The sequence below is a fragment of the Polyodon spathula genome, chromosome 6, assembly GCF_017654505.1.
Source record: "Polyodon spathula isolate WHYD16114869_AA chromosome 6, ASM1765450v1, whole genome shotgun sequence".
Lineage (NCBI taxonomy): Eukaryota > Metazoa > Chordata > Actinopteri > Acipenseriformes > Polyodontidae > Polyodon > Polyodon spathula.
In genome coordinates this window covers 65,147,360-65,174,189 of record NC_054539.1, presented here as the reverse complement: position 1 = coordinate 65,174,189, position 26,830 = coordinate 65,147,360, and the positions used below count along the sequence as shown (strand labels likewise).

Here is a 26,830-nt window from a genome sequence, read left to right as displayed (position 1 = left end):
CGAGCATCAGTAAAAAAGAAATACATAACTTGAACAGTATTCTTCTCTAAAAATATTTATTATTTATGTATTCAAAACAAGTTTTAAATGGACATGAAGTGCCCATGTAAAATCTCAGGGAGTTTACTTGAAGGTATTGCTGCTCTTAGGGTGCTTTCACACCTAGTTCATTTGACCGTTTGATGCGGAGTGAAGTGCGGTTCGGTTTGTTTGGAGTTACATGAAATGTACATGTAAATGTATTCTTGGTTCTTCTATCTCTTTCCATTTCGTGCTTTTCAGATCTTTGACCTTCTGAGTGAAGCAATTTATTCAGTACTGGACCAAGCATGAACTCCTTTATTTGAAAAACAACATGGCTGTATAAATATTCAAGTACTTGAAGCAAATGAGGATTAAGATGCGATACCTATTGCATGGACTACATTAGTCACACTGTTATATTTTGAAACAGATTTAATTTAATTTATAGTGTGGGTGTCTCAGAGAATGCAATATTCCTTCCACTCTGCAGAAAAGGTGTAAGGGGCCAATTTGATTGTTCAAAACATGCACAGCTCAACATTGTCAGTCAGGTTATATCATTGTCATCTTATAATGCAACTCCCAGGCCACTGAATCTAATAAACATAGAGATAAGGGGGTTGCATGCATAGATGGCTTAGAGGAGGCTGGTGGTGCTTTCATTTATTTTCTATTATAAAAACTGCAGTGCCATAGAAAAGCAATCTAAAACCAAGTGTTTATATAGAACATGACACAAACATGGCTAATATAGAATTTTTTACTTGCACCTTACTGTTCAGTGCAGTATTTAGAAAACTCTTTAGATTAATTAACTATTACGTTTTGGTAGAAATTATATAGTTGCTGTGTCTGAGGATCGGGTTGCTTGCATGTGTCAGTCCAAAAGTGCATGTACTGTACAGTATTAAGGAAATTCCAAAGTTGACATTCACTGCACAAGCAGCTCTCTCACACTTGCGAAAACAAACAAGATTCCCCAAGCTTTCATCTTTGGAGTTAAAGAACAAATATTTGGACTAACAAAATCTGTTTTAAAAGATGTTATTGTCTGGAAGTGCCAACTGTTACAGGAATGAAAGCCTCTCTATGGGGGGGGAGGGGGGGTGACTACAGTCTTGGCTTTAGTTTAGGGTTGGCTGTATTGACCACCATTCAGTCAGACTACATTTTTTATGTGTTTGGAAACTATGTAGCTGGCTGTTATAGCCCGAAAAATAGCTAGCTGCTTGCTTTGTTTGTTATCTTGACAGGACTGAGACATTGACCTGCCTGGATTAATACCTTGGTGTTAGGGACTGCTGAAGCCAAGTTGAAAGTGCTTGTATTTGTCCTTTTGTCCAGAGTTAATTGCCAAATACAAAGTGCAATCTTATGATGCAACAGCAAAGCACACTGTTCAAAGCATCATTCTTTTTCATATTAAAAAGAAATTGTGTCTGTAAAAGGGGTGGGTGGTCTGCTAATAAAAGAGAGAGGTGGTTCATGCAGTTACAAACGCCACACAGGCGAGCAGATTTATTTCTCAGCAATATATGCACAACTGCAGGAGTTGGCTGTACTACCAGGTGCCACTACTGAGCTGTTACTCACCAGCAGGAATACCAGCAGTGGTAAGACCCCAAGCAACATATCTGACTGTGGAGCTGTTTCCCCTTTTCTCCGTCCAAGACTGTTTGTATTGAACCTGCTGATTCAGACTAGGAACACCAGCCTGTTACAGAGCTGTAGCCAGCCAACCCTGGATAATATTCTCTAAATGGCTGGCCGGTTCGCCTTACAAGGAACGTCCTACTCTTCCTGCAGGTATATCCGTGTCTAAAAAGCCAGCGACAGGACACTTAATCAGTGTTTATATAAAACATGTACTTTGTTGTTGTCATCCTATAACAGATAGAATTCTTGCTGCATCTGGCTACAAAAAGAGGGTTCCTGGGTGGTCTATATATATATGGATCCAGAGTGCTTCTATAGAACCTAAACACAACTACTACTAAAAGACCAAAGGAACCATATATCTCTACATAGAACGCATAGGAACTATTTTTGCTGAGAGTGTATAATGAGTCCCAAAATATAAAGTACTGTAGCTTGGAATTTGGATACAACATTGTTCTGAACTAAAAACAAATACTTTGCAGTTTGTGTATTTATCATAGTATAGTTACAAAAAGTAATATTTGTGCATGAATAATGTAGTACAGTTTGTAATGGGATAAACCAAATAAACTGTAGCTAGCCAAAAAAAACCTTTATTTGGCATGGGAACTATGCTTAACAAAACTGGGGGAATCATATCATCAGGTAATAAAGCCCTAGAGGAGGGGTCCTGTTCATAATGTTTTAGGTGATTGGGATATACCTAAACCAGCTGGGTTTCAATTTAAGAAACCATTCACTTTTTTATTTGGCAATATTTTAAATTTACATGCTGAAAAAATCTAGGTTATTTTTTTTTTTCTTTAAAGGCCTTTGCTCTTTTCACACACAACAACGCTTTTAGTACTGTAAGCAGATCCAGGTCATATCATATCATATCACTCTTAGGAATGTGTTAGAATGGCTCTGCTGGGTCTAATGCAATACTATTCTCTGTGATATAGTGTGCCCTGAAGCAAGAATTAAGAACATCCACATACAGTTCAACAGCTATTTTACATGAGTGTTTGATTTTCCATGAAGATGATGAATGAATCTGAAGGTTTGCATGTGACCAGATGGTAAAAAAAAAAGAACATTGCAAAGGGAGCAGAGTCAGTACTGCATACAATACATATAAAACATTGCACTAATCTAATTATAGTGCTTTTTAATGGAAACATTTCAGTTTTCTGCAAATAGAGAAATGCTATAACACCAATTACGGTGAGTATAAATTAAGAACAAACAAACAAAATGGAAGGCAGGAAGCAACCAAAAAGGAAAACAATGCTAGGTTATCAACCAAATGTGAAGAGTACAAAACCAAGGAAGTTATGTGGAGGTTGCATAAAGCACTGATGAGAACGCACTTAGGGTACAATGTCCAGTTTTGGTCACCACGGTAACAAAAGGACATTGTGTCCGGGAGAAAGTGCAATGAAGAGCAGCCAGACTAATCCCAGGGCTAAAAGGAAGGAGGTGTGAAGGCTGAAAGAACTGAATCTATTTAGCCTAGAACAAACAAGGATTATAGGGGACGTGGCAGAAGTCTTTATTTGGTTACGCTTACGTCGAAACCAGGGTACATATTATGCTATTTCAGTAAAAACAAAAGCTGGTGTAGAAACTCTTGCTCAATATTCATAACTATTGAGCGTCCTCAGCCCAAGCTACCCAGTGATGTCAAATAATACCCAGCAATGCTGTTCAATCTTTTTTCATGTTTTTGATAAGCTGAAAAAAATACATACAGTCAGAACTGTTGCATACTGTACTACAGTTCTTAATCAATTCTATGCATTTTTTTAAAACTGCAGCATTAATTGTTTTCTTGCTGCAATTGTCTGATGAGCCTCTGTGTGTCACTGTCCTGCATAGTGTCAGTTGGCACCGTGGCACCTCTGGGCTCTGACTGGGTTTACTTTCTCAATTTGGTTAGGTGCTATGGCGGTTACTTAAAACATGTTTGTCCTCATTATCAAATGCACACTACTACAAATTACAAAGGAACGGTCAAATTAATAAATGAAATCAGTACTGTACTAAAATGAACAGCAAAAAAAAAATTTAAACTGAGATTATAGCCCATAGGAAGATTCAGTAGACTTCACCATACATGACTTCTTTAATTAAGAAACCGTTGAAATGCTTCAATGAAGGCTATTTGAATGTACTTTGTAAAGACTGTTTTAAGATAACTGAAATAGGTGTCGCTGTTTTAGTTCACCAAGCAGCTGGAGAAGTTATAAACGTTGTATTCAATATGGGTTTTTTCTTTTTGTTGTTACAGACTTTCCGATGGCCCGTTGCCAGTAACATTGATGGGAATGAGATGCTTGAAATCCACGTGTTCAACTACAGCAAAGTTTTTACAAATAGGTACGTTTGATCTTTAGAGAATACACTGTACAATATTGTCTTTGTGTCCCCTTAAAACATTTGTGCCATCCGTTGCTGTCTTGGCAAACCATTACTGCAAATGGAAGAATGCAATAAAATGTACATGATCAGAAAGAGAGGGCTTTAGGGTACAATTTACAAATAGCACCCTTTTGTAACTGTAGTTATGCATAAAACATTTTCAGTTGAAATCTGCAGCAATTAACTATCATGTTTGTGTTTAAACATTGCACATTATGCTACACAATGAAATCAGATCTTCATCATCTATCAAAAGTTATTGTATTTGTATATATAAACCAATATACTGTATTGTAGTGCACTGTGATATAACACACATTTTGGCTGAACTAGATTAATTGTACCAGAACTGCAGCATGAAATCTGCCTGCAGGTTTAATAAGTTTCATGGCTGCCCACTCAGAGATACTTCTCATTGGAGTATCACGCAAGGCAAGCAATGCAAATATTTGGCTATGATTACTGATGTATGAACATGCTTAGGTTCAGTCTCCCAAATGTCTTTTTTTTTTTTTAATTAAAGGACTTTAAAGACAAAGTACTTTCCAAGATGCAGTAACAACAAAAAAAGTCCACAATACTTTAAATACAGAGAAATGCATAATACATGATACAGTAAAAAAAATTAAAGAAAACAATGCCTACTGCATTAAGTAAAGTGTAAAGTGCATAATACACGATAGTGACATAATCTGTGAAATAGTAGCAGCAACACAGCAGCTAATAACAGACATCATGCTTAAAGAGTATGGAAAGCAAGAGTGAACAAGTGGGTCTTGAGAGATGATTTAAAGTGAGCGACAGTGGGAGCATCACACACCAAAGCTGGGAGAGAGTTCCAAAGAGTCGGAGCCATGAAGCTAAACGAGCGTTCTCACTTTTGCTTGGGGATAAGTCGGAGGACCTCAGTTTGTGGGCAAGAACATAGCGGGCCAGCAAGTAGAGAAGAACAAACACATTTAGAACAGCTGGCATGTGCTCTAGGAGGTGGATTACAGATTGTATTGCTAATGGCTCTCTATCTCCCACAGTTATTAACCCTAGGAATTCCAGCCAGATTTTCATTAAGGATTTTTTGCTGAACCATCGGTTCAGGTCCTGTTTATAATTATGGAGGAATGTTCTAAGGGATATTGTGTATTTTCAATTTAATTGCAATAGAAATGCATTTAGCTTTTTAACACAGTAGAGCACAAAATTAGTAACAATGCTTCAGTGCTTTCATGAAAAAAAAAAAAAAAAAAAAAAAACTACTGCATTGGTTAGTGCTGGACTTATCTTTTTGATCTTGATCAAACAAATACAATGTAATGAAATACATAGAAAGGATGTACCTGGGGATTTACCCTGAGCAGATATTGTCAGGTAAGCTAAAAAGATCACACTAATACATTGCTTTCCAAAATTAATGCAAAAACATTTCCGGCTGCACAACTGTAGATTTCTCCTCTACCTGACAACACAGTCCACAGCTTTGTGTTTTGTGTTCTGGCATAGAGTAGAAGACATATTGGAGGTGCTTATTAATAAAACACATGGCCTCAAAGCTACTGTAGACATGGCTCTATAATGCACTCTGTATCAGATTTAACAACGTGTCAATAATTAAACTAGGACTGCAGCTGGGCTGCATGTGTCATCTGCTTTTTATCAAGGAGTCTTATCACTTAGACATGAATTAGGTCTGCAACTGATCCGCTTTGTGTTTGGTGACAAGTTGCAGTCGGCACAATACAGAGCGGTGAGCTATTATTTTATCCAAGGATATTCTCTTTATGTAACAAGACTGACACCTGCTGAACACACACCCTATTGTATACAAGAGGCACTTCCTTCATAAAGAAAAATGTAAAAACACTACCTGAGTAACATTATAGCACCAGTATATTAATATGCCCAGGAGCCACCATAACGAACTGGCTGAATAAGCTAGAGAACAGGATTTCTCAACTGGAACCATCAGCTCCCCTCCTCCAAGCATCCGCCATGACTGCTGTGCACATCCAGCAGTGCTCTCCTCCGAAGTTCACCTGCCAATCTTCACACTTGTGTCAGCTAATTGCATCATCAGCTAATTCTAACTGCATCATCAGAATTTCTAGATCATCGTTTTGTTGAATGCGGTGATCTGTCTGTTACAAGAACTGCCGGCAAGAACTGGACTCTTACATGTTAAATGTTGTAAGACCCGACAGTCAGATACGGAGGAACACTTTTTTTTTTTTTATCAAAGCATTCTCGGCCAAAGCAGCATCCTGTCTAGCATTGGATAATGTTCTCATAGACTGGTCTCGACCCAATCTACATCTCTTCAATAGATTTTTTAGTGGCTTTAGAGCAAACTCCAGTAGCATATGTACTTCCACCATGCCGGTTCCTGCACATATGCAGCTTCTGCAATGACGCGCACTCCCTTTCCATCTGCATGCTTTCCTTCAAATGGCAATCATCCCTTCTCATCGCTTCCACTCCCATCAACATCCCCGTCTTGACCCAGGCGCTAAAAAATCTCCCTGATTGCAATTTAATTTCCTACCTCATCTTTGGATTTTCCAATGGATTCTCTATTGGACTAAAGTACATTCCATCATCCTCCTTTCAATGTAAAAATCTACAATCTGCACAAAAGGAACCATAAATCGTTGACTCCCTCATTCTTCAGAGGGAGGACTTTTATTCCATGTCTTCTTGCTCTTTCTACAGCAGCAAAAAATCTCAACTCCAACATTAATATTTCTTCGGAAGCAAGGAAAGACACCAAGATGTGGACTTCCCTCCTGCAGCACTGGAATGGCCTTTCTGTGTTCTATGATGATTTCACATCTGCCCCCAACAATTTCTCTTTACATACTGGCGCTTCCTCCATCGGCTTTGGCGGTATTTTCAGAATTGATGGTTCTACAGTGCATTTCCTCAGACAATCCAAAAAATCTCCCCTCAGTCTAAATCCATAGGCCTCCTCAAGCTATTTCCTATTGTCATCGCAGTCTCCCTCTGGGCCTCCTACTGGCAGAAAAAAAATCCATCTTGTTCTTCTGTGACAATCAAGCCACTGTTCACATTCTTAATGAAGGCCTTTGCACATGATCATGCAACTCCTCCACCGACTTGAATGGATATCTGTTACCAACAACTTCATTCTGCAAGCTCGGCACCTCCCAGGTATCAACAATAATGCCGCCGATGCTCTTTCTCACCTACAGATTCCCAGATTCAGCCAGTTGGTTCCCATGGCTCATCTATCCCCCCTGCCTGTTCCTCAATTCAGCAACCAGATTTTCAACTGAATTCATCCCTCCTCAGTCTCCTCTCATCAGCTCAAGAATACGTAGCAGCCACCCTCACTCCTTCTACCCTCTCCTACACAACTCGCTGGTTCTCCTTCACAACATTCTGTCAGCAAAATTGGACATACCTCGGGAGGATGGGCACACCCTGTGTGCGGGATGCTTGAGAGTCCAGCACGCCACTTTGGCTCTCGGGGATGAGGCTTTTTGAGACATCTGTGCAGCTTTTCAGCCCCGGGTGTTACGCAATAGGCTGGCTAGGGCCATGGGGATGGAGGCTCCATCCCCTGTGGCCTAGCCGTTAGCGGCCCTTGGGGCACCAGGCCCCCCCATCCTCCGATTGTCCCAGAGCCCCATGCAGCGTATTCTCTGTGCACATGCTCAGGTGTCGACCCCTCATAGCTGCTCCCCATCTCCGCAAGTGAGACCGGTTATGCACTCAAAACAGGTGAGGGACATAGTGGACCTCAAGGCACAGATGGCTCAGGCCCTGGAGCTCTTGACAAGGCAGCAGTCACCTGTGGCTCTGGCCGCAGCCTCGGCTCCTCCTTCGCCTGCCCCAGGACAAGCCCCTTTCTCCCGCAGGGGAGATCAGGGTGAGCTGGAAGTTTCATCACCGATGGCAAGAGGGGGAAGCACTATCGATAGTGGCCTCCTGGCGTGAGGTCTTCTTCCCCACTGAGATGGAGGAAGGAGAGGAGCCAGCGCTCCTTAACCTCCAGCATCTTCTCCCGGTGCTACAAGGAACGGATGGACAACACATCTTTGGTGTATGTCAACCACCAGAGTGGCCTTTGGTCCCCAGGGTTGCATCTCATTGCCTTCCGGCTCTTGATTTGGGCTCAAAGGAACCTGCTGTCCCTAAGAGTGACGCATCTTCCTGGAATGGTGAATTGGGCGGCGGACCTCCTCTTGAGGGAGGGTACACATCTGTTGGAGTGGCGGCTCCACCCTCAGGTGGTGGAGTGCGTTTGGGAATGGTTTGGGAAGGCGCAGGTCGATCTCTTTGCCTCAGCAGAGACGACACGCTGCCCCGTGGTACTCCCTCTATTGCTTAGGTGGTCCACGCGGCGTCGATGCCGTAGCACTCGATTGGCCCAGGATGTTCCTTTACGTGCTTCCACCAGTACCGCTGCTCCCGGCCTTCCTAGAGAAGGTCCAGTTAGAAAAGGCGACAGTTCTCCTAGTGGCACCCCGGTGGCCCAGGAGAATCTGCTTTTCGACCCTGTGCCAGCTCTTACAAGGCCAGCCCTGGGAGATCCCACTTTGCCTGGATCTCCTCAGTCAGACAAAAGGCACTCTCTAGCATCCAGAACCAGGCAGATGCCAAGTATGGGTCTGGCCCCTGAACAGGACATTTGGTCAGCCTTAGGGCTATCTAACGCGGTCGTGGGCACGTTGCAGAATGCTAGGGCAGGCTCCACTAGTCGTTATACACCTACAAGTGGAGATATTTTCAGAACTGGTGTCTGACTAAGGGTTATGACCCAGTCTGTTGCCCTATGCCAGTTATCTTGCCGCTTCTGCAAGAACTGCTCGATGCCGATAGGTCACCTTCTGCACTGAAGGTGTATTTGGCAGCCATGTCTGTGTGCCATGTCCCCATTGATTCCGTATCTCCAGGTGCGCATTTCTTGTCAACCCGTTTTCTCAAGGGTGCTCTGCGATTACGCCTGGTGGTTCTCCCCCAAATAGAGCCTTAATATTGTACTGGAGGCTCTGACGAAGGCCCCATATTGAGCCCATACACTCCATAGATTTGAAGTATCTGTCTATGAGCTGTCTCTGACAGCCTTCCTCTTGGCTATCCCCTCCGCAAAACGGTTCAGTGAGCTACAGGTGTTGTCAGGGCACAGCTCCTGTATGTGTATTTGGGACAAAGGCAGCAGGGTGTCACTGCGTACAAACCCTGCTTCCCTCCCTAAGGTGATCTCAGCCTTCCACATGAACCAGTCTGTGGAACTCGAGTCTTTCCATCCACCTTCGTTTTCTTAGGTGGAGGATAGGATATTGAACTTCCTCTGTCCGGTGCGGACATTGAGGTGTTACATGGAAAGGACAAGAGCTCTGCATAATACTGACAAGCTCTTTGTCTGTCATGGTATACAGACCCTAGGACAGCACCTCTCAAAGCAGCGACTGTCGCATTGGATTGCGGACACAGTCTCAACACCTAGGCGGGTAGCCACGCACTCTACCAGAGGGTTGGCTACATCTTGGGCGCTCTTCAGCGGGGCCTCGCTGTCCGATATTTGTACTGTGGTTAACTGGGCCACGCCGCATACTTTCTCCATATTTTATTGCCTTAATGTGATAGATCCGTCCTTGCCTTCGTTAGGCACGAGGGTCCTTGAGGTTGCACGCTCATACAGCTAACTTTGAGTTATGCAGTTCTGATGCATCCCTCATCTGCTGCCGTTCCTTCTCCCTCACGATGGCTCCGGTATACTTTCCCATAAGTATGTTTTGGTGGTCATCTTTGAATTGAAAGGGAACGTTAGTTTACTTACCATAACCCTGGTTCCCTGAAAAAGAAGACGACCACCAACCAGAAAGGTCGCATTGGTCGCCCTCACGGGTTCAATGCAAAAGAGACCATGGTTTCCGTGGGCTGACTGTTTAATCCCTCTGTAGGTGGGACAGAGGATGTCACCCCAGGAAGGGCCTATCGGCAGCTCTGATATAAAGTATGTTTTGGTGGTCATCTTTCAGGGAACCAGGGTTACGGTAAGTAACCTAACGTTCTGCATTTATCATTTTGAAATTTCTAGCACCTTGTAGATAATTGCATTTTATGAGTTTTTTGTCATTATATTTCATAGGGTCAAAAACATGGTATTTTCTGCCATAGTAGTTTCATAAGAGGAAGCAGCTGCTTGGTTAATGACAGAAAGGAATGTGATTAAGGGGTGAGACTAATTTCCCATGTGAAGTAAAAGGAAACATGACAATAAGGCTTACAAACAGATTTTTTTTTTAATCTGCTGTAGTACAGCAGCATTATTGTTTCTGTGATTTCCTGTGATTTTTCTCATGGTTATACTTCGTTTTTACCATCGTTTACCCTGGTTTGCAATGTGTATTTTTTATATGCTTTGCCATTCTCTGGGCTGTAGATATACTTTATTATGTTTTAACTGTGGTAAACTTTTAATCGGGTTTGCTTACCCTATAGTACGCTCCTCCTTTTTTGATTGAGCCCGAGTCACTGTTGATATTTCCTTAGTTTTCTACATCTTTTTCACATGCTGTACTGTCACAAACTTTCAGCAGGCTCATACCAAGTGAGGGCAGAAACAGCTATTACCATGTAGGCAAAATGTACTGTTAATAAACAGATCCTGAAAGATATGTACATTAAATACACATTAAATGCTTTTAAAAAAATAACAAGTTTCATTTAATGTCACGCTCTAAAAGTCAAGGCTGCCATGACCTTACTATATAAAGGCCGTTTCCTCACAAAACAACTAAGACTTCCTTCAACCTTTGCTTGGATGACAAAACTAATATGCAGTAGTAGGACAGAAATACCAGGTGGCCTTTTCCTCAATAACTTGTTTACAGTTCTAATGTTAAGATGTCGTACAGTCTAAGACAGTTCTGCGAGCTTGCTCTCACAGGAAGTGCTTTCCATTGGTTGGTTCTCCTGAGTAGTCTCAGGTGCAACGTATGCGTTTCTCTAAACTGGCTCAGTGTCTGTGCATTTAGATTTACTTCTAAAATATCGAAATTTATACTTTCCGACTATCTGAGTTAGATTTAAAACTCCAGACACAAACTAAAAGTTATTGTGGAATACAAAATAACCCTTTACAGCAATGTTGATGTAATTTATTAGAAAGAATAAACGTTCAATAGTTTTTTTTATAACTACTCTTTTCAATCATAAAAGAACCAGTTTCTTATCTTGTCACTTTGAGACAAGCAGGCACCACCCGCTGGGTGCCAGACTGCAGGAAGAGAGCCTCAGTGATTTATTCTTTCCTGCCATGTAGAGAATGTGTAGAATTGTCACAGTTTAAGACAATCATACAGACCCAAAATATCTGCTTTTTCTGCTTTCTTATGTTACTTTTTGTAACATAAGAAAGAATCCAAATGTGTCATTGTATATAATTGCATATAATTTATATTATAGCACCTCAGCAATGTAATTCTCACCAATTTTGAGAATTACTGGTGCTTTTAGTTCGGTATATACCGGCCTACAAAAGCCCTGTTTGGTGATTCAAAATTAAACTGCTCGCTCTAAGAGTGCTGCAGGAGTGAAGAAACTCGAGCCTGGTGCAGCTTCTGCAGCAACCCCTTAAACATTCCCAGTGGCCCAAGGAAGAAATTTTACAGCAGGATTAACCATACACACACCATTATTTGTATTTTATATTCTGGTCTTTAGAAAACCTGTCTGCATTAAGCAGCCAAGAAAGTTTGTGCAAGGAAACCGAATAAAACTGTTTTTTTTCTTTCAAGCACCACATTGGGAATGGCTTATTTGAATTACTTTGATAGAAACTTTACCAGAACTATTGATAAAGCTAACAAGAACAGCATAATCGAATCTAAGAGCTCAGTATATAATACAATGCCACCATGAGCATTAATGGTGCAGTGTACTATATAGCTGTTAGACTCAGACCATTCATTATTTTAGTCTTTTGGCTTTTCTTGCAGACAACAGTGAGTTACCAGGGGACCCAAAGAGACTCCTATCTTAACATTTTCAATTGCTTAACTGCCACCACATTATAGGGATTCTGTCTCTATAGCCGCCCACTGAAGGTTACAGAAAGCACTAGGATCATAGAATATAATCAAATCCATAAACTCACTTAGCTGACCTTCTGGCAAGTAACATACCAAATACGTTTTCTAAAGACTTCCACAGGCAATGATGATCAAAATTATTTAAAATGTATGCACATTAGGCGCAGAATAACATGGCTTATAGTAGTGAGAAATGGACTGAAATCTAGTTCCAAAAGGGCCATACTGTTACTCAGATGTCATGCATACATTACAACCATTATTATTATTATTATTATTATTATTATTATTATTATTATTATTATTATATATTATTGGGATATACATGTTCTTTCACTGATAACTAGATGTAATGCTGACCCTTATAATAGCCACTACATTTATATTCTATCCCTCCCTGCACTGATCACCTACTATGTTCTGCCACGTTCCTTACACTCCCAAGTCACTATTGTTCCTCTCTGTCCCACTCTCGCCCTGTGCCCAACACCGTTTCCGTTCCTTTTCCCTTCTTGCTTCCCTTCATTGGAATAGACTCCCACTTATCATGAAGCAGTCACCCACACTGCGTAGTTTCTACTCCTGCCTCAAAATGCATCTCTTCTCCCTGCCCATCCAACTGATACTTCTGGCCCCTGACCTCATGTTATGACCCTGCTTCCCTGACCCTGACCTAGCCTCTGGCCCTCTGCTTTCATTTAAGCAACTATATCTGTATCTCCCCACCCTAGCCCAATAAACGTACATTCTTTATTCACCAGTATTCTTGATTGTATCATTTTGTTTAAATTTGTAAAGCGCTTTGGTTAAGGGCGCTATAAAAATGTAAATAAATAAGAATGTAAAATTGAGAAATATAATAATTCCTTTTCCATAATTTCCCGTCCTATCAATGCTTTCACTGTTGTTAATGGAGTCTTTCTGTATTGTATCACAGTAAGAAAAGAGTAAAACACAGCCAGTAGCTTCTAAAGCATACTCCCATGTGTTTACAGTGGTTTTAATATATCTCTGCATTGCAGTAACTTCTGGGATAGTGTTTGATGATGTGGAACTTGAGAGTGGGATTGACTACATACTGTAGCAATAGCAACAGAAATGTCCAGTTCTGGTACTAACACAGGTAAAGGAACTGGCTGAATCATTTGTCTACTTGCCTTATAGTTTTACCTCACAACATGTTCAGCTTCTTTTATAATTGAAGAATGCAAGCATTAACAAAACACACAATCTCTTTCTTATTAACACAGACCTTGAACAGAATCGCTATGTAGGGGAAAGCGACTAAACCTAATGAACATTTGTTCTTTCTAATAAATTAAATCAACGTTGTTGTAAAGGGTTCTCTTGTATAGCTGTAAGAAAGGACCCTACTCTAATTTAGTACCGTTGATATTTTTTTCTGTGTATAATAAGGTTGGAGCATTGTGCAGTACTTCGTTAAGGCACCAGGATATTGCTATTCTTCCCTCCCCTGTTCTCAACTTTATTTTCTATATGAATATTCCTGCAATCAGTTAGCTGTGTAGAAACTCAGATGCATTTCCAATGCCTGCTTAATTTTTCAACGAGGTTAGGAACCACTGAGTTTCTACGGGCTCTCAAAGCACGTATATGCTTTAAGACTTTTGATTTTGTGTGACCAGTTGTCTTTTAGATAAATATGTTCACTATGCAGGTAGGTATCAGCTTTCTATTACTAGTACTGGAAATAACTGTACATTAGTGCTTATTTTAATGTGTGTGTACCTTGGCCACACACTCCCATCAGCTTAGTGTTGTATGAAAATTTTACAAGCATTAAAAAAACATTTGGTTTATTTTTATAGACAAACATATACTTTTCTTTCTGCAAACCTACATCACAAACACATCTATCACCCAGATGAAGCAATGAACATGAACGATCAATTGCAGAACCAAAGGCTTGTTGGAGTCCTCTGTGCAGTAGCTTTATTATTACTGACATCTAGAGTTTAGACACTCAAGGCTTTTCAATCCACAGATCTGGGTTTTGAATTTAACTGAATAAATGATGACTGAGTGACTGAATGAAAGTCTTTTCAGATGTTGCAGCTGCAGTGCAGTGGGATATGAACCTGTGGCTTTTGAGGTGTGACCAGCGTTAAAAGAAATAGAAACCAAAATAGAGGCGGTAACATTAGAGCAGGTGTGTATTATTTATTATTTAACACAAACAACAAAGAACCTCTCACTGTGGAACACATCTAAAAAGGGGAAGTTTATATGTGTGTCATCTTTCAACCGTATTTTATGCCATCATAGTACAAGATTAATTAAAAAATAAAAAATATATATTGTAGCATATCACTTTGTTTTACATTGAAATAAGAAGCTGTTTGAATATGAGAAATACCGTACTGTATCATAATAATCTGGAAAGATTAACTGGAACAGGGAGATCTATGAACCACTTCAGAGTAAATTGGTTTGCTGACAGGTGATTAATAATGAATGCAGGCCTTTCAGAGCCTGATCACAAGCCACAACGTGATACTCATCCTTTAAATTATTCAAATGCTAAGGTAATGCTAGTTACTGTAAAATTGTATAAAGGAATGGCAGGCAACCTGGACAGAGGGCAGCACATTAAGAACGGAACATTTTAGTCACAATGTCTAGAGGACCTGTATCCCATGGCCACTCATTCATCTGCATTTTCCTGTGGCAGGTTGCTACATCTGTAGTTTAGTTTTGTTTGATACCAATAATACCAACAGAGAATTGTATTGAATTAACGCTATGCTTTGTATTATAACGACATAACTCGTCCAACAATGAGTCCTAACTGAAAGTTATTATTTAAATATAAATTGTAAAATTCAAATACAGTTTGAGGGATTTGGTCTCCTCACTGTTTCATTGATGCCAGTGCTTTGCCTCTATTATGAGCCAGCAGATGTGTTTGGAAGGACAGGTGGTGATGCCCCCTCATTTTCCTCTACGTCCTCTCGATGTCATTTTCATATTGCCTCTCCTGATGCTGAAAGATGTGTTTATTTATGATTTTTTTTGAAAAGTTAGTGAAGGTCTTAGTTAGTGGTTTCCTGAGGAAATGTGTGCATAACACTGCAGTCATAACATTTTAATTTGGAATGTCTTAAAAAAGAGATAACACAGGGTGTGTGTGTGTCTGTGTGTGTGTGTGTGTGTGTGTGTGTGTGTGTGTGTGTGGTTAGTGTCTGTTAGGAAAGAACAAGTTGACGAAAATAAAACAAGAAGGCATTTGGTAATCAGAAAGCGTGGACGCACATACATTAGCTATCCATTTAAAAAAATCGTGAACGGTGGCCATAGACATTCCTGCCCAGTGGGGTGCTTTGATTACCGAAAAGCGATTTACAACACAGAAAATCTGTGGGATTTCTTAATAGATGAGAATGCTCTTGAACTCGTAATAGGGAGTATTATACTTGCCTCTGGGTAAATTTCACTGAGCTGAAGAGGTTTGTATTAGCAGGATTTCTGTAAGTGTTACTTCATGTGTGAAATAGTGGAAAAACAACTTGTTTTTGACCTGAATCGCCTTCCATAAAAACCAGAAAGAAAGTAATCCCCAGTGTGTGTTCTGTGTACAATATACTTTAGGACCACTGAGTAGAACAGACTTTCATAAATTGCTTCAAAAGAAAATGACAAGTAAACACTATTATTACAAACACAACACTATAATTCTTATAGAAAAAAAGCAAAGTGTAAAGAACAAGTCACTTGGGTAAAAAATAACCCATTACAACTGTGTGAAAAAAAAAAACATGTTTTTACATTATATACACACTTCAGTCACTTCAGTGAAAACGCAATGCTCAATACTCAAAACAGCAAGAAACAAGAAAACAGTGTGGTCCTTGCATCCAACTAACAGCACATTGACTTAATCGTTATTCTCCTTCTGGCTGTGGGAGGAATAATGCTAATGATAGCAAAATAAAAGCTATGCGAAGAGCATGCTGGCAATTTGTGCAATAAAAGCAAGTTTGAGGAGCACACATTCATCTTCAGTGTTCTGGAGGTTTTTTTTGGAGAAGTACACTGGTAAACAAAACATTCCAGTCATTGAAATGTGACTCATTATGCAGAACAATTACAAAATGTTCATCTGAACCAAAAGCAAAAACAATTCAAAGCATGTTATCATGTTTTATGGTAGTTATCGGAATGACATAAAGAAACTGGTGCTGAAATGGATTAATCAGTTGTGCACTGCCTGGTGCATTCGTAACATAATCTGTACTGTACTACCATCTTCCCTTCTAACAGTGTAACCAGTAGGTTTTAAAACCATTAGCCCACACCACAAAACTACCGTCGCAGTTGGCAAAAAAGTTACAAAAAATGGCATCCAAAATGAACCTGTTCATGGATGCTGCAAAGTCTATACACAGTACATCTTCTCAATAAATGTAAATGATCTATGTATTTAATACATAGGGGTTTGGTAATTTTGCAGTAGTACCCTGTCATGCCAACGTACTCGCTTGTAATGACTTTGTATGCACAGCGTAATTACAAATGTAGCCAGTCACCTGTGGGATAGCAGCTATTCAGACATAAAACACACTGATACAAAACAAGAAGGAAAATTGCAACTATGGTGGCAAGAGATATTCTTCTACAGTGCAAATATGGAGCTGCAGAGTGCTGCCAACTTCTTCAGACAGACAATGTTGACCGTGACATGGTTCACTTTGTATTAACAAGATGGGTGGAAATGGCAAATGTAAAGTGACTTTGAATTGGATAAATTACTACTTGTACCATGTTCTTTAAATTCATTAGCTCTTATTTAGTTTGTCATTGTTGACCAGGAGGGTCTTCCAGTAGAGTGATATAAATGTTGGTTTACCACCACCATGATTATTACTTAGTAATCAGAAGCTAATGTGTTTGTTACACCCTTGTTTAAGGTGAAAAAACAGGGCAAACGGCTCTGTATGGTTTTTCTTACTTTTGCAGTTGGGCTGTGTTGTCTACAAGCCAGAGAGCCTTGTAAGATTGCATTGTTAGACTGTGACTGTTCCCCCGCCTGGGACTCGACATGTTGGCTTGAGTCTGTGCAGATTGCTCTTATCGCTCCAGTTATATTGTTGTTTACTTTAGGTCCTCTCTCTCAAGCCTCTTGAGAGCAATTTGTACCAGAACCCTTGGGGGTTCGTTCATTGAGTGTAGTAGAAAACTCATCTGACGTTGAACATATTTCCACAGCTCAGTGAGGGGATCACCTGTCTATATTTAAAAAAGAAATCTGATTTGTATACCCTAAGCAGCACTCAAATCCCTTTTCCAGTTGTATAACACTATGTAACACAATTTTTGTTCCTGGGTAGTAAGTGTTATTTCCTAATTGCTTATGCCTCAAAAGTATAGAAAATGGCTATTATTCCCCACAAACTTTGCTTTTGTGACCAGGACAGTGATATTTCAAAATATCACTATTTCCAATGGGAAAACGGGCAAATGTGTGTCTTTTCGTTCACATAAAGTCAGAAAAAAACAACATATGAATCCAAATTAACATGTATTTATACTAAAGTAATACAAAAATGACTACAAAAGATTTAGAAGTGAGTAGTTTTTCGAGATTTACGATTATACTGTAAATTATACGGTGTAATCATAGTAATATTTATTGGTTGACTCATAACTGTATCCCATGGACAGTAAGGGAGTCTATTTTATTTGACTGCAAGGGAGACAAAAGTGTAATTAAACCAATTGTGTCAAAAAAGAAAAAAAGACAGCATACTGCAGGCAAACAATGGGTAGTAGAATAAAAATAGAAGGTCTAATTTAAACTCTTTGGTATGTTTGAAATGGTGATAGATGAATAGTCCGTCTGAAATGTGTGCAGCAAACTGTCTGCTGGCTGAGCCTTTAGATTTAAGCAATATAAACTTACTGCATAGTCACAAAGTGACATTATTCTTCATTTAAAGAAAATTATACTGCTTTAAGTCTTCTGATTCGAAGGCTGAAAATGGTCTATGAATGTAGGCTAATGTGAAGTGCTGATATTTAAGATCATAAGGTACACACATGTTAAGTGTAAATCATTAAACCTGCACACATTTGCATTAACCATTCTGTGCTCAATGGAAAATATATTAGAACTTTCAGTAGAAAATATGGTAGAACTTTCATATGGGTTCCAAAAGATGCATATGGTTTAGCAGAATCATGTGTTCTGTACAAATCGATAATACTGAAATAAGGAGCCAGTAGTCAAAAGATATGAGTTGTCTACGTTGTGGTTGTAATAACTTGTGTTATAGTTTAAAAAATCAAAAAAAATTATACTTCAAGGGAAAACCACCACCTTCAAGTGTTTTAAAAAAAAACACACCTTTGAGGGGGAAAAAAATGAGAATCTGCCAGAAAGTTGACCTGTGATCCCAGAAACTCACATATGGTAACACTCAAATGAAACAATGAATATTGCCAGCTTTTTTTGTGAACGTGCAATTCCCAATTTTATCAATCTGTAACTGGCTACTGGTTCTACAAAGAGGAGATTTCAAGAGTTTTAACATGACCAGGCCCCAGTGGTATCCATCTAGATTTAATTTGCCCCTGTATGTGCCGGGGCATATTCTAGGATCTTTATTGACCTTTAAATTGTCCCAGCCATTTACAGATAGATTCTTGGAAGCAGAGCCTTTAGCGGTTTTACCCTTTAAATCACTCCCAAGAGAAGCTAGTGAATCAAACCTTCAGGGCCTGTTTTCCTGATTTAATAGAGCTGTTTGTGTGCCAAGATTATGACATTTAAAGTGGGATAAGGAAGCTGAGAAGGGAAGATAAGTTTTTCCAAGGCATGTTTTTTTGTTTGTTTGTTTGTTTGTTTTTTAAAGATTGCATTGTTTCTGGACAAGGGCCTAAAAATAATTGCAACACAATGTTTGTTTGTTTTTTTTTTTTTAGTAAATTATTTCTTTAGGGAAAATTGTCTGTTAGATTGTATCAAGAATGGAAAGAATGGTAAACAATAACTGACTTGATTAGTCTACAAAGAGGAACTAAAAGAACTGAGACAAAAAAAAATACAATACACCAGAAACAACATGCATTAGCACTAACATAGCCAAAACATTTACCTCATTAATGTACTGCCACACAGATACTTAGCCCTTTAGGTATGACTGGCATCTAAGTGTCATTTGTAATAATGTGTTCTAAGGGAACCAATATATATATATATATATATATATATATATATATATATATATATATATATATATATATATATATATATATATATATATAAGGTAGTGTTTGTGACTGTCTCAGGGCTATATACCCTTTTAGCACCCAAAATATTCTTATTTGTTCCCATGGTTACCAAGTCTCGTCTCATTTGTGTTGCTATTTAACAACTTCCTCTATAAAAGACATCCAGCTGTGTTGTTACTAATGCAAAAGAGATTTTGTCTTCCTTAGCTCCTCTGCCCATGGCATTTAATGGGATGACTTGTGTGAGGACTGTCAGTGTGATTGAGTGCATCTCTTAGATCAGTTTATTCAGTGTACTACATTGTGCCCACATATTCTATAGTGTATAAAGTAAGTATGTACTAGGTTTGTGTGCTGAAATTCATATTTACTGTAACTTTAAGACATTTGAAGTTGTTAGGTATTAATTAAAGGGAATAAAATGTGCTCAACACAACACAATGCAGTGTCAAATAATAACAGTCTGACAGTGTTACTTAATATAGAGCCTGTCCTGTTCAAACTAAAATTAATTAATATTTTCTAAGCGATTATTTGTCTTGCTTTTCTTTTATCCTTTTGATATGATTTTTTTTTTCTTTGTCTGTTTCCTTACTTAGAAATGCATCATCTCTGCAGCGAATTGTGGGTTTTTAGTCCTGGCAAAGTGTTATCTCTGATTAAACTTGATAAATAAATACATATCCCAGTTTACTCAGTGGTAGCTCAAGTTAGGTTTAACGAAAGTTTACGTATGACTCGTTTGCATTTTGTAGTTTTGCAAGATATTTTCATTGGCCTAGGTATGGCAGTACAGCTGTAATAATGCCAGCAGCCCAGATAAGAGGAACATTTGTTTTCAATCGGTGCTTAAACACACACAATGGCATAAACATGCAATTAACACATGATTTGTGGGGGCAACATCTCTGTGCGCTTTAGCGCTTGGTGCCTATGTAATTATGGATATGCATATGTAATTCTGGGGCGTTTCTGAGTGAAACTGCTAAAATTGTGAGGGGATTTTGCAAATTAGGTCTATTAAATGTTTTGTCTAATTTATTAAAGCTGTCGGTAATTGCGGGCCTCGTATTTGCTTGATTATTTTAAGAACTCTGAAAAGCAGGCGTTACTTTGCCGCAGTCAGACATTAGGCTATATAAAAGGCAAGGTGATGTGGGAGACTTGTCGGCAGCAAGAAGAAGACATTGTCGAGGACAAAGGAAGGAACTTTTTGCAAAGAGCTCATTCTTTAACCCTTCTTATCAAGTCAGTTTGTAAATTACAGTCTATAATACCGGTATTGTATTGTTTTGCAAACTCCAATGTTCAATACATGTTTCATAGCTTACATGATAAACGAAAAGTCTGCAAATAGAGAATATAGAATCCATTTTAAAAAAGGTTCTTAGAAGCACCTAAAAAGGTCTCCCACAGTGGCAAAGCAAGGTTCTAACGAGAGGCTTTACCTCTTAGAGTGTGGGCATTATTAAAAGAACGGTGGAGGAGATTAAAAAAAGATGGAACGATATTCTGAGGTGCACGACAGAAAAAGTCTCATATACAATGATGGTTTATTCGCCACCGTTATTTTAGTTATTCCTACAGAATTTATTTTTTGTAAATGGCATTCTGGTATTTAACAATACTGGTTCAGGCAGTCTTTTAAATTCAAGTTGGAAAGAAAACGGTAAAAAAAGTTTAGAGGGACAGGTGACAAAGTTAGTTTGTAGTTAGAGCAAGTACAGTTTTTTGACCATATGTACCATACAGATATGCTTTAAAATCATACACAGAGTAAAAAATACAGACAAATATAAGAAATAGGAGAGTTGTAACTGCTGAAGACTGTTCGTATGCAGCTGCATTGTTGCTGAACATATTGCTGTACAAAAATGGAAGGATTATCCACCTGTTTGACTGCCATGGATGTAAGTAAATAAAACTTTTTTTTCTGAAGTTTGAAAAGTCTATATGCCTGGAATTATTCTATACGAAATAAGAAGTTGAACTAATATGCGAAGCACAGTAACTGGATGATGCGTCGTAATGTATAAGCAACCTATTATTAACTCTGAAATTGCATTTGTTTATTAAGAAGCCACCACACATTTCATATTTTATTCATTTGTCCTGGTGATGTATTCTGAGCTTGTAAAACATCTTCATGTGTTGAAGTACTGCTTGTACCAAAATCTCCAGTTCCATATTGGTAAATTTCAGTTTTCGCTTCTGAGCATCCTCATCACCATGGCTAGTACCAGGATGAGGTCTTTGTGTGCCATTCTTTTGGAATGTGTAGCCTGCACACGCAAGGTTGACCCAAACCTATTATTAATTGTGAGAGGTCTGTAATTCTCCACCACTAATTGCAGTGAGGGGTATTTAAATTGTTTGATTGCGGAATTGCCTGCTTTACCTAATTAGTTTTATAAAATAGGTCGTTATTTTGATGCTGAGTGTGACCATACTGAACATGCACATTACGTGTCTTTTTGCGGTCAGTTTTTTCCCTTTATAAATTTGGGCCTCAATGTTAACATTATTTGCCATTGATTGGTACTCACTTGAGAGGGAAGGGCACCTTTTGTTTTGAAATAAACACGTTAATGAATATGTGTGTTTGATTTCTTTAATACCTGCCAATAAATACTTGCTACTGTATCTACAGTAGCACTGGTTCATTGTGAAGGCAGAAAACAAGGCTGAGAAGTAAGATTCCAATCCCCAAAGTGTTGAGCTGCTCCACATCACCCAGTCAGACTGTATAAATGAAGAGAAGCTTGTCAAGCTGGGCAGGTTGACAGTGAATTGGAAGTAATTGGTACTCCTACATTACCATGCCAGAAGTATTCTCAGAATAAGTGAATAAAGTGTTTCTTTTGTATGCCTCAGTACCAAACTCATCTTGGAGGAAAAAGTATGTGTGTGTGTGTGTGTTATAGTAGTATATAGAGGGTTTCTGAGAGAAATAATGACACCAAAGTTTGGTGCTTCTTTCATTTGTTTGGTGTGCAAGGTAATCAAACATGCAATCTTCATGTGTGAAAAAGTTATTGCCACACCCAGTTAACTCAACCCAAATAAAGGGATAATTAGGGTCAACTGTTTGAATACTTTGGTTAACAATAAGACCTGATTTGGGCAAGCCCTGCCCAATATAAATCTGACTAACTTTGGCCCTTACCATCAGATTGAAGTTGTCAGCACACACGTTCTAGAGGCACATCATGCCACGAGTAAAAGAAAATCCTGAAGACCTCCAGAAAAAAAAGTTTATGCCTATCAGTCTAGAAAGGGTTAAAAAGACATTTCTAAGGCTCTGAGGCTCCACCAAACCACAGTCAGAGCCATATTGTCCAAATGGAGAAAGTTTGGGAAGGTACTGAATCTTCCCAGGAGTGGCCGTCCTGCCAAAATTTCTCCAAGAGCAAAGTGTAAAATCATCCAGGAAGTCACAAAGAACCCTAGAACAACATCAAGGGATCTGCAGGCCTCTCTCACCTTGGCTAAGGTCAGTGTTCATGACTCCACCATCAGAAAGACACTGGGCAAAAATGGGATTCATGGCAGAGTAGCAAGGCAGAAACCACTGCTCACTAAGAAGAACATGAATGCTCATTTCAAGTTTGCCAAAAATCACCTGGAAAATCCTCAAGAGTTCTGGAACTATGTTCTATGGACAGGTGAGTCAAAAGTGGAACTTTTTGGCCAACATGGGCCCCGTTATGTCTGGCGAAAACCAAACACTGCATTCCACAATAAGAACCTCATACCAACGGTCAAGCATGGTGGTGGTAGTGTCATGATTTGGGAATGCTTTGCTGCATCAGGACCTGGATGACTTGCCATTATTGAACCATGAATTCTGCTCTGTATCAGAGAATTCTACAGGAGAATGTCAGGCCATCCATCCGTGAGCTGAAGCTGAAGCGCAGCACAAATGTCACTGAGTTGAAGCAGTTCTGCATGAAGGAGTGGGCCAAAATTCCTCCAAGGTGCTGTAAGATACTGATCAATAACTACAGGAAGCATAACCAGTTATTGAGTCTAAGGGGGCGATTACTTTTTCACACAGGGGAATTGGGTGTTGCATAACTTTCTTTAATAAATAAATAAAATAATTGTCAAAATGTTGTGTTATTTGTTCACTCAAGGTCCTTTTTATCTAATATTAGATTTTGGTTGAAGATCTGATAACATTCAGTGTCAGAAATATGCAAAAATGCAGAAAATCAGACAGGGAGCAAATACTTTTTCACTGCACTGTATGTATATATATATATATATATATATATATATATATATATATATATATATATATATATATATATATATATATATAATGCTCCCTTGAGATAGAGAAAGATATGTACAACATATTGAAACGTTGGGCAGCTGGCTCTTATATATATATATATATATATATATATATATATATAACATGTCTATAGGATATATGAAAGCCATTGTGAAAAATGTCTGCAATTTATTGACAACCTTAACTCAACCTCCTAACCCCTTAGGCAGTTTCTTATTTATGAAAATAAATATTCACTGATATATTTCCCTGACCACCTTCCAGTGCCTCCTCAAGACTTACCTATTCAGACAACACCTGTAAAACTTAAAATTTAGAAGTGAGTAGTTTTTCGAGATTTACGATTATACTGTAAATACAGTATAATTGTAAATCTCGAAAAACTACTCACTTCTAAATCTTTTGTAGTCATTTTTGTATTACTTTAGTATAAATAAATGTTAATTTGGATTCATATGTTGTTTTTTTTCTGACTTTAGGTGAACGAAAAGACACACATTTGCCCGTTTTCCCATTGGAAATAGTGATATTTTGAAATATCACTGTCCTGGTTACAAAAGCAAAGTTTGTGGGGAATAATAGCCATTTTCTATACTTTTGAGGCATAAGCAATTAGGAAATAACACTTACTACCCAGGAACAAAAATTGTGTTACACAGTGTTATCAAAGCACTTGGAAAGGTAATTGCATCAAAGGATATTTATAATCTTTTAAACTTAAAGATTTGGCATTTTTTTGCAGAAAATTGAATTTCTTGAACTAGCCCAATTATTATAGATTGCTGAAAGGGTCTTGGTGGATAACTGGGGGCCAAGGTTAAGCTAGTGTCAGCGAGTGAGGTACAGTGGTAGAGAGCAACCGAGTAGATAATGAGTGTGCGGCAGAAAAATAAATAAGCAAAGGCACTTGTAACTACTGAAAAATAATCACGTAATTAAAGAATCAATCTTTTAGATTGTTACCGGCTTTTAGCAAGACAGCTTTCACAATAACAAAGAACCCTTTGTTTATAATTGAAACAGTAAACATTTTATTATACCTAGATGTATAAGGAGTGAAAAGTAAAGTTTTAAGTTTTTTTTTTTTTTTTTTTTTTTTTATTTAACAGACTCAAACACTAATGAAAGCAATTATACGCAACAACTATGCTAAAATTGATTAAATGTGTGTTTGTTGGGGCCTTGTTGCATTGAGCACCTCAGTGCCTTTCAAAACTATCGATCACATTAAACCTTCTGGCTGGCTTTTTAAGTCAGCATGGCAGTACAACACAGTACTCAACACTGATCACACAGTAAGCAAAGCCAGCATCATACATGCATATATGCAAATCTTCCCATAGGATGTCCAACTAAATTTCAACCCCAAATTGAAAAAGAAACAAAAGGCTTAAGCAGTAATATAATCCCCTTATTTACTTGCCAAGCTGGTGTCACTCCCATTTGTAATAGCATTGCTTTCAACAGCTGTGCCTCCACATGTTTCCATAAACCAGACCCACAACAAAAGCTGATTCTTTCATCAGAATGGACTATTCCATTACATTGAGACTCATATATTCTTGTTCAAGCCGGGAGACACAATCCCTCGGTTGGGCAACAGTGGCTGGCTACAGGTTTTTGTTAGACAATCATGTACAGTAGTAGAGTCTCTTGTTTTGTGTGGATGCAAAAAAGGACAGATTTTCACAACCTAATATATTTCCCCCCCCAAAAAAAACATTGGGTTAGATCAGCAAATTAAAAAAAAGGAAATCGAAAAAATGTGGGAATGATTCTACAGAATTTGTGCAATAGCATAGTGTGTCCACTATCCTCTGTCCCTTAGTATTAATGTCTAAAGCCAAGGAGACACTAATCTACATGCTGCTAGGAAATGTAGAATACATTCTGTTGCTTCTACATTGTTGCTTCAAATTTTTATAATAAAATAAACCGTATTCTTAAATAGGTATATATAGGATTGTATTATCACACAGTGTTATTTTTGGCTTGAATGTTTTTTTCTGTTTTATTTTTGTAAATAAACATTTGTTTATTTAATTGTAATTTTTTTCTTCTACAAATCTGTGTAGCTGTGTGACAATATTTGCATGTTGTATCTGCTGAACTGCACTGTTCAAACGGCTTTAAACAAAAAGTATGACTCACTTTATTCATTACTGTTAAGTTGTATCAAATGAAAGCCTTTATTTGAGACAAAATTACCACACAACCTGGGAACTTAATTTGTCGTTAACACACCATTAACACACAGTTAACACACCATTAACATACCGTTGCCACACCGTTCCAGTTTAAAATGACGCTGTAATGCTTCAGCATCCGTACCACACCACGTTTTTTTTTTGTAATTTCCAATATTAGACTATAATGTCAACACAACATTATGTTTAAAAGAGTTCATAATAGTAAATTGTTTTGTTCAAGGAATATAATATTAATAATTATCGACTTTAATGCCGCTGCACTACATCTCGTGGTATTAACTGACAAATTGGTCATGAACTACCAGCAATGGACCAATTAACACTTGTTTACTTGCCTATACCACCTATGAAAAAATTAAAAATAAAAAATCACCCCGAAAAAAAATCGATAAGGAGAATCTCCCTCGCAATACACTGGCTATGCACTCATTTTCTCAGACTTGTTTTATTCACCAGCGAAGTGACTTTTTACATCACTTTCATTGGCTGATTTATTTTATGATGTAATGTTGCTTCTACAAAATCAATAGTCCTTTGATACAGTTGCTTGCAACAAAGTTGCCTGAAACTTGTCGCTTGCACCTCACTTTCCACAAAAAAAGTATCCCTTTCTACATTTTTCTAGCAACATGTAGACTAGTGTCCCCTCAGCTATTTACTGTAGCACTACCACTGAATATTCATTGTAAAAAAATTATTTCTGGAATATGTTATGACAAGGAAAGGGTTAAAGGTCTGACACTGCAGTCAAAACATTTGAAAGCAGCAATGCATTTTTTCATATTTGGTCAAGTTCCACTTACTTTATTCCAGATCAGTGGAGCTTGAAAGTAATGTTATTTTTTACCGATACTAAAATACTTTCCTGAGCATGCATGGCTTCCGACGTGATGCCTGAATTAATGTATATAATAGCAGCGCTCAGACTG

The 26,830-nt window shown here is 38.5% G+C and overlaps 1 protein-coding gene across 16 annotated transcripts in view; it reads left to right on the top strand.

Moving 5' to 3' along the window:
* The window catches only part of LOC121317477 (otoferlin), a 130,801-nt gene that overhangs the window by 36,711 nt on the left and 67,260 nt on the right, over nt 1–26,830 (top strand). For all 16 annotated transcript variants that reach the window (XM_041253449.1, XM_041253456.1, XM_041253464.1 and 13 more), the window contains exon 3: nt 3,956–4,044. In XM_041253449.1, coding sequence (XP_041109383.1) covers nt 3,956–4,044 — 89 coding nt within the window. The remainder of the gene's footprint in view (nt 1–3,955; nt 4,045–26,830) is intronic.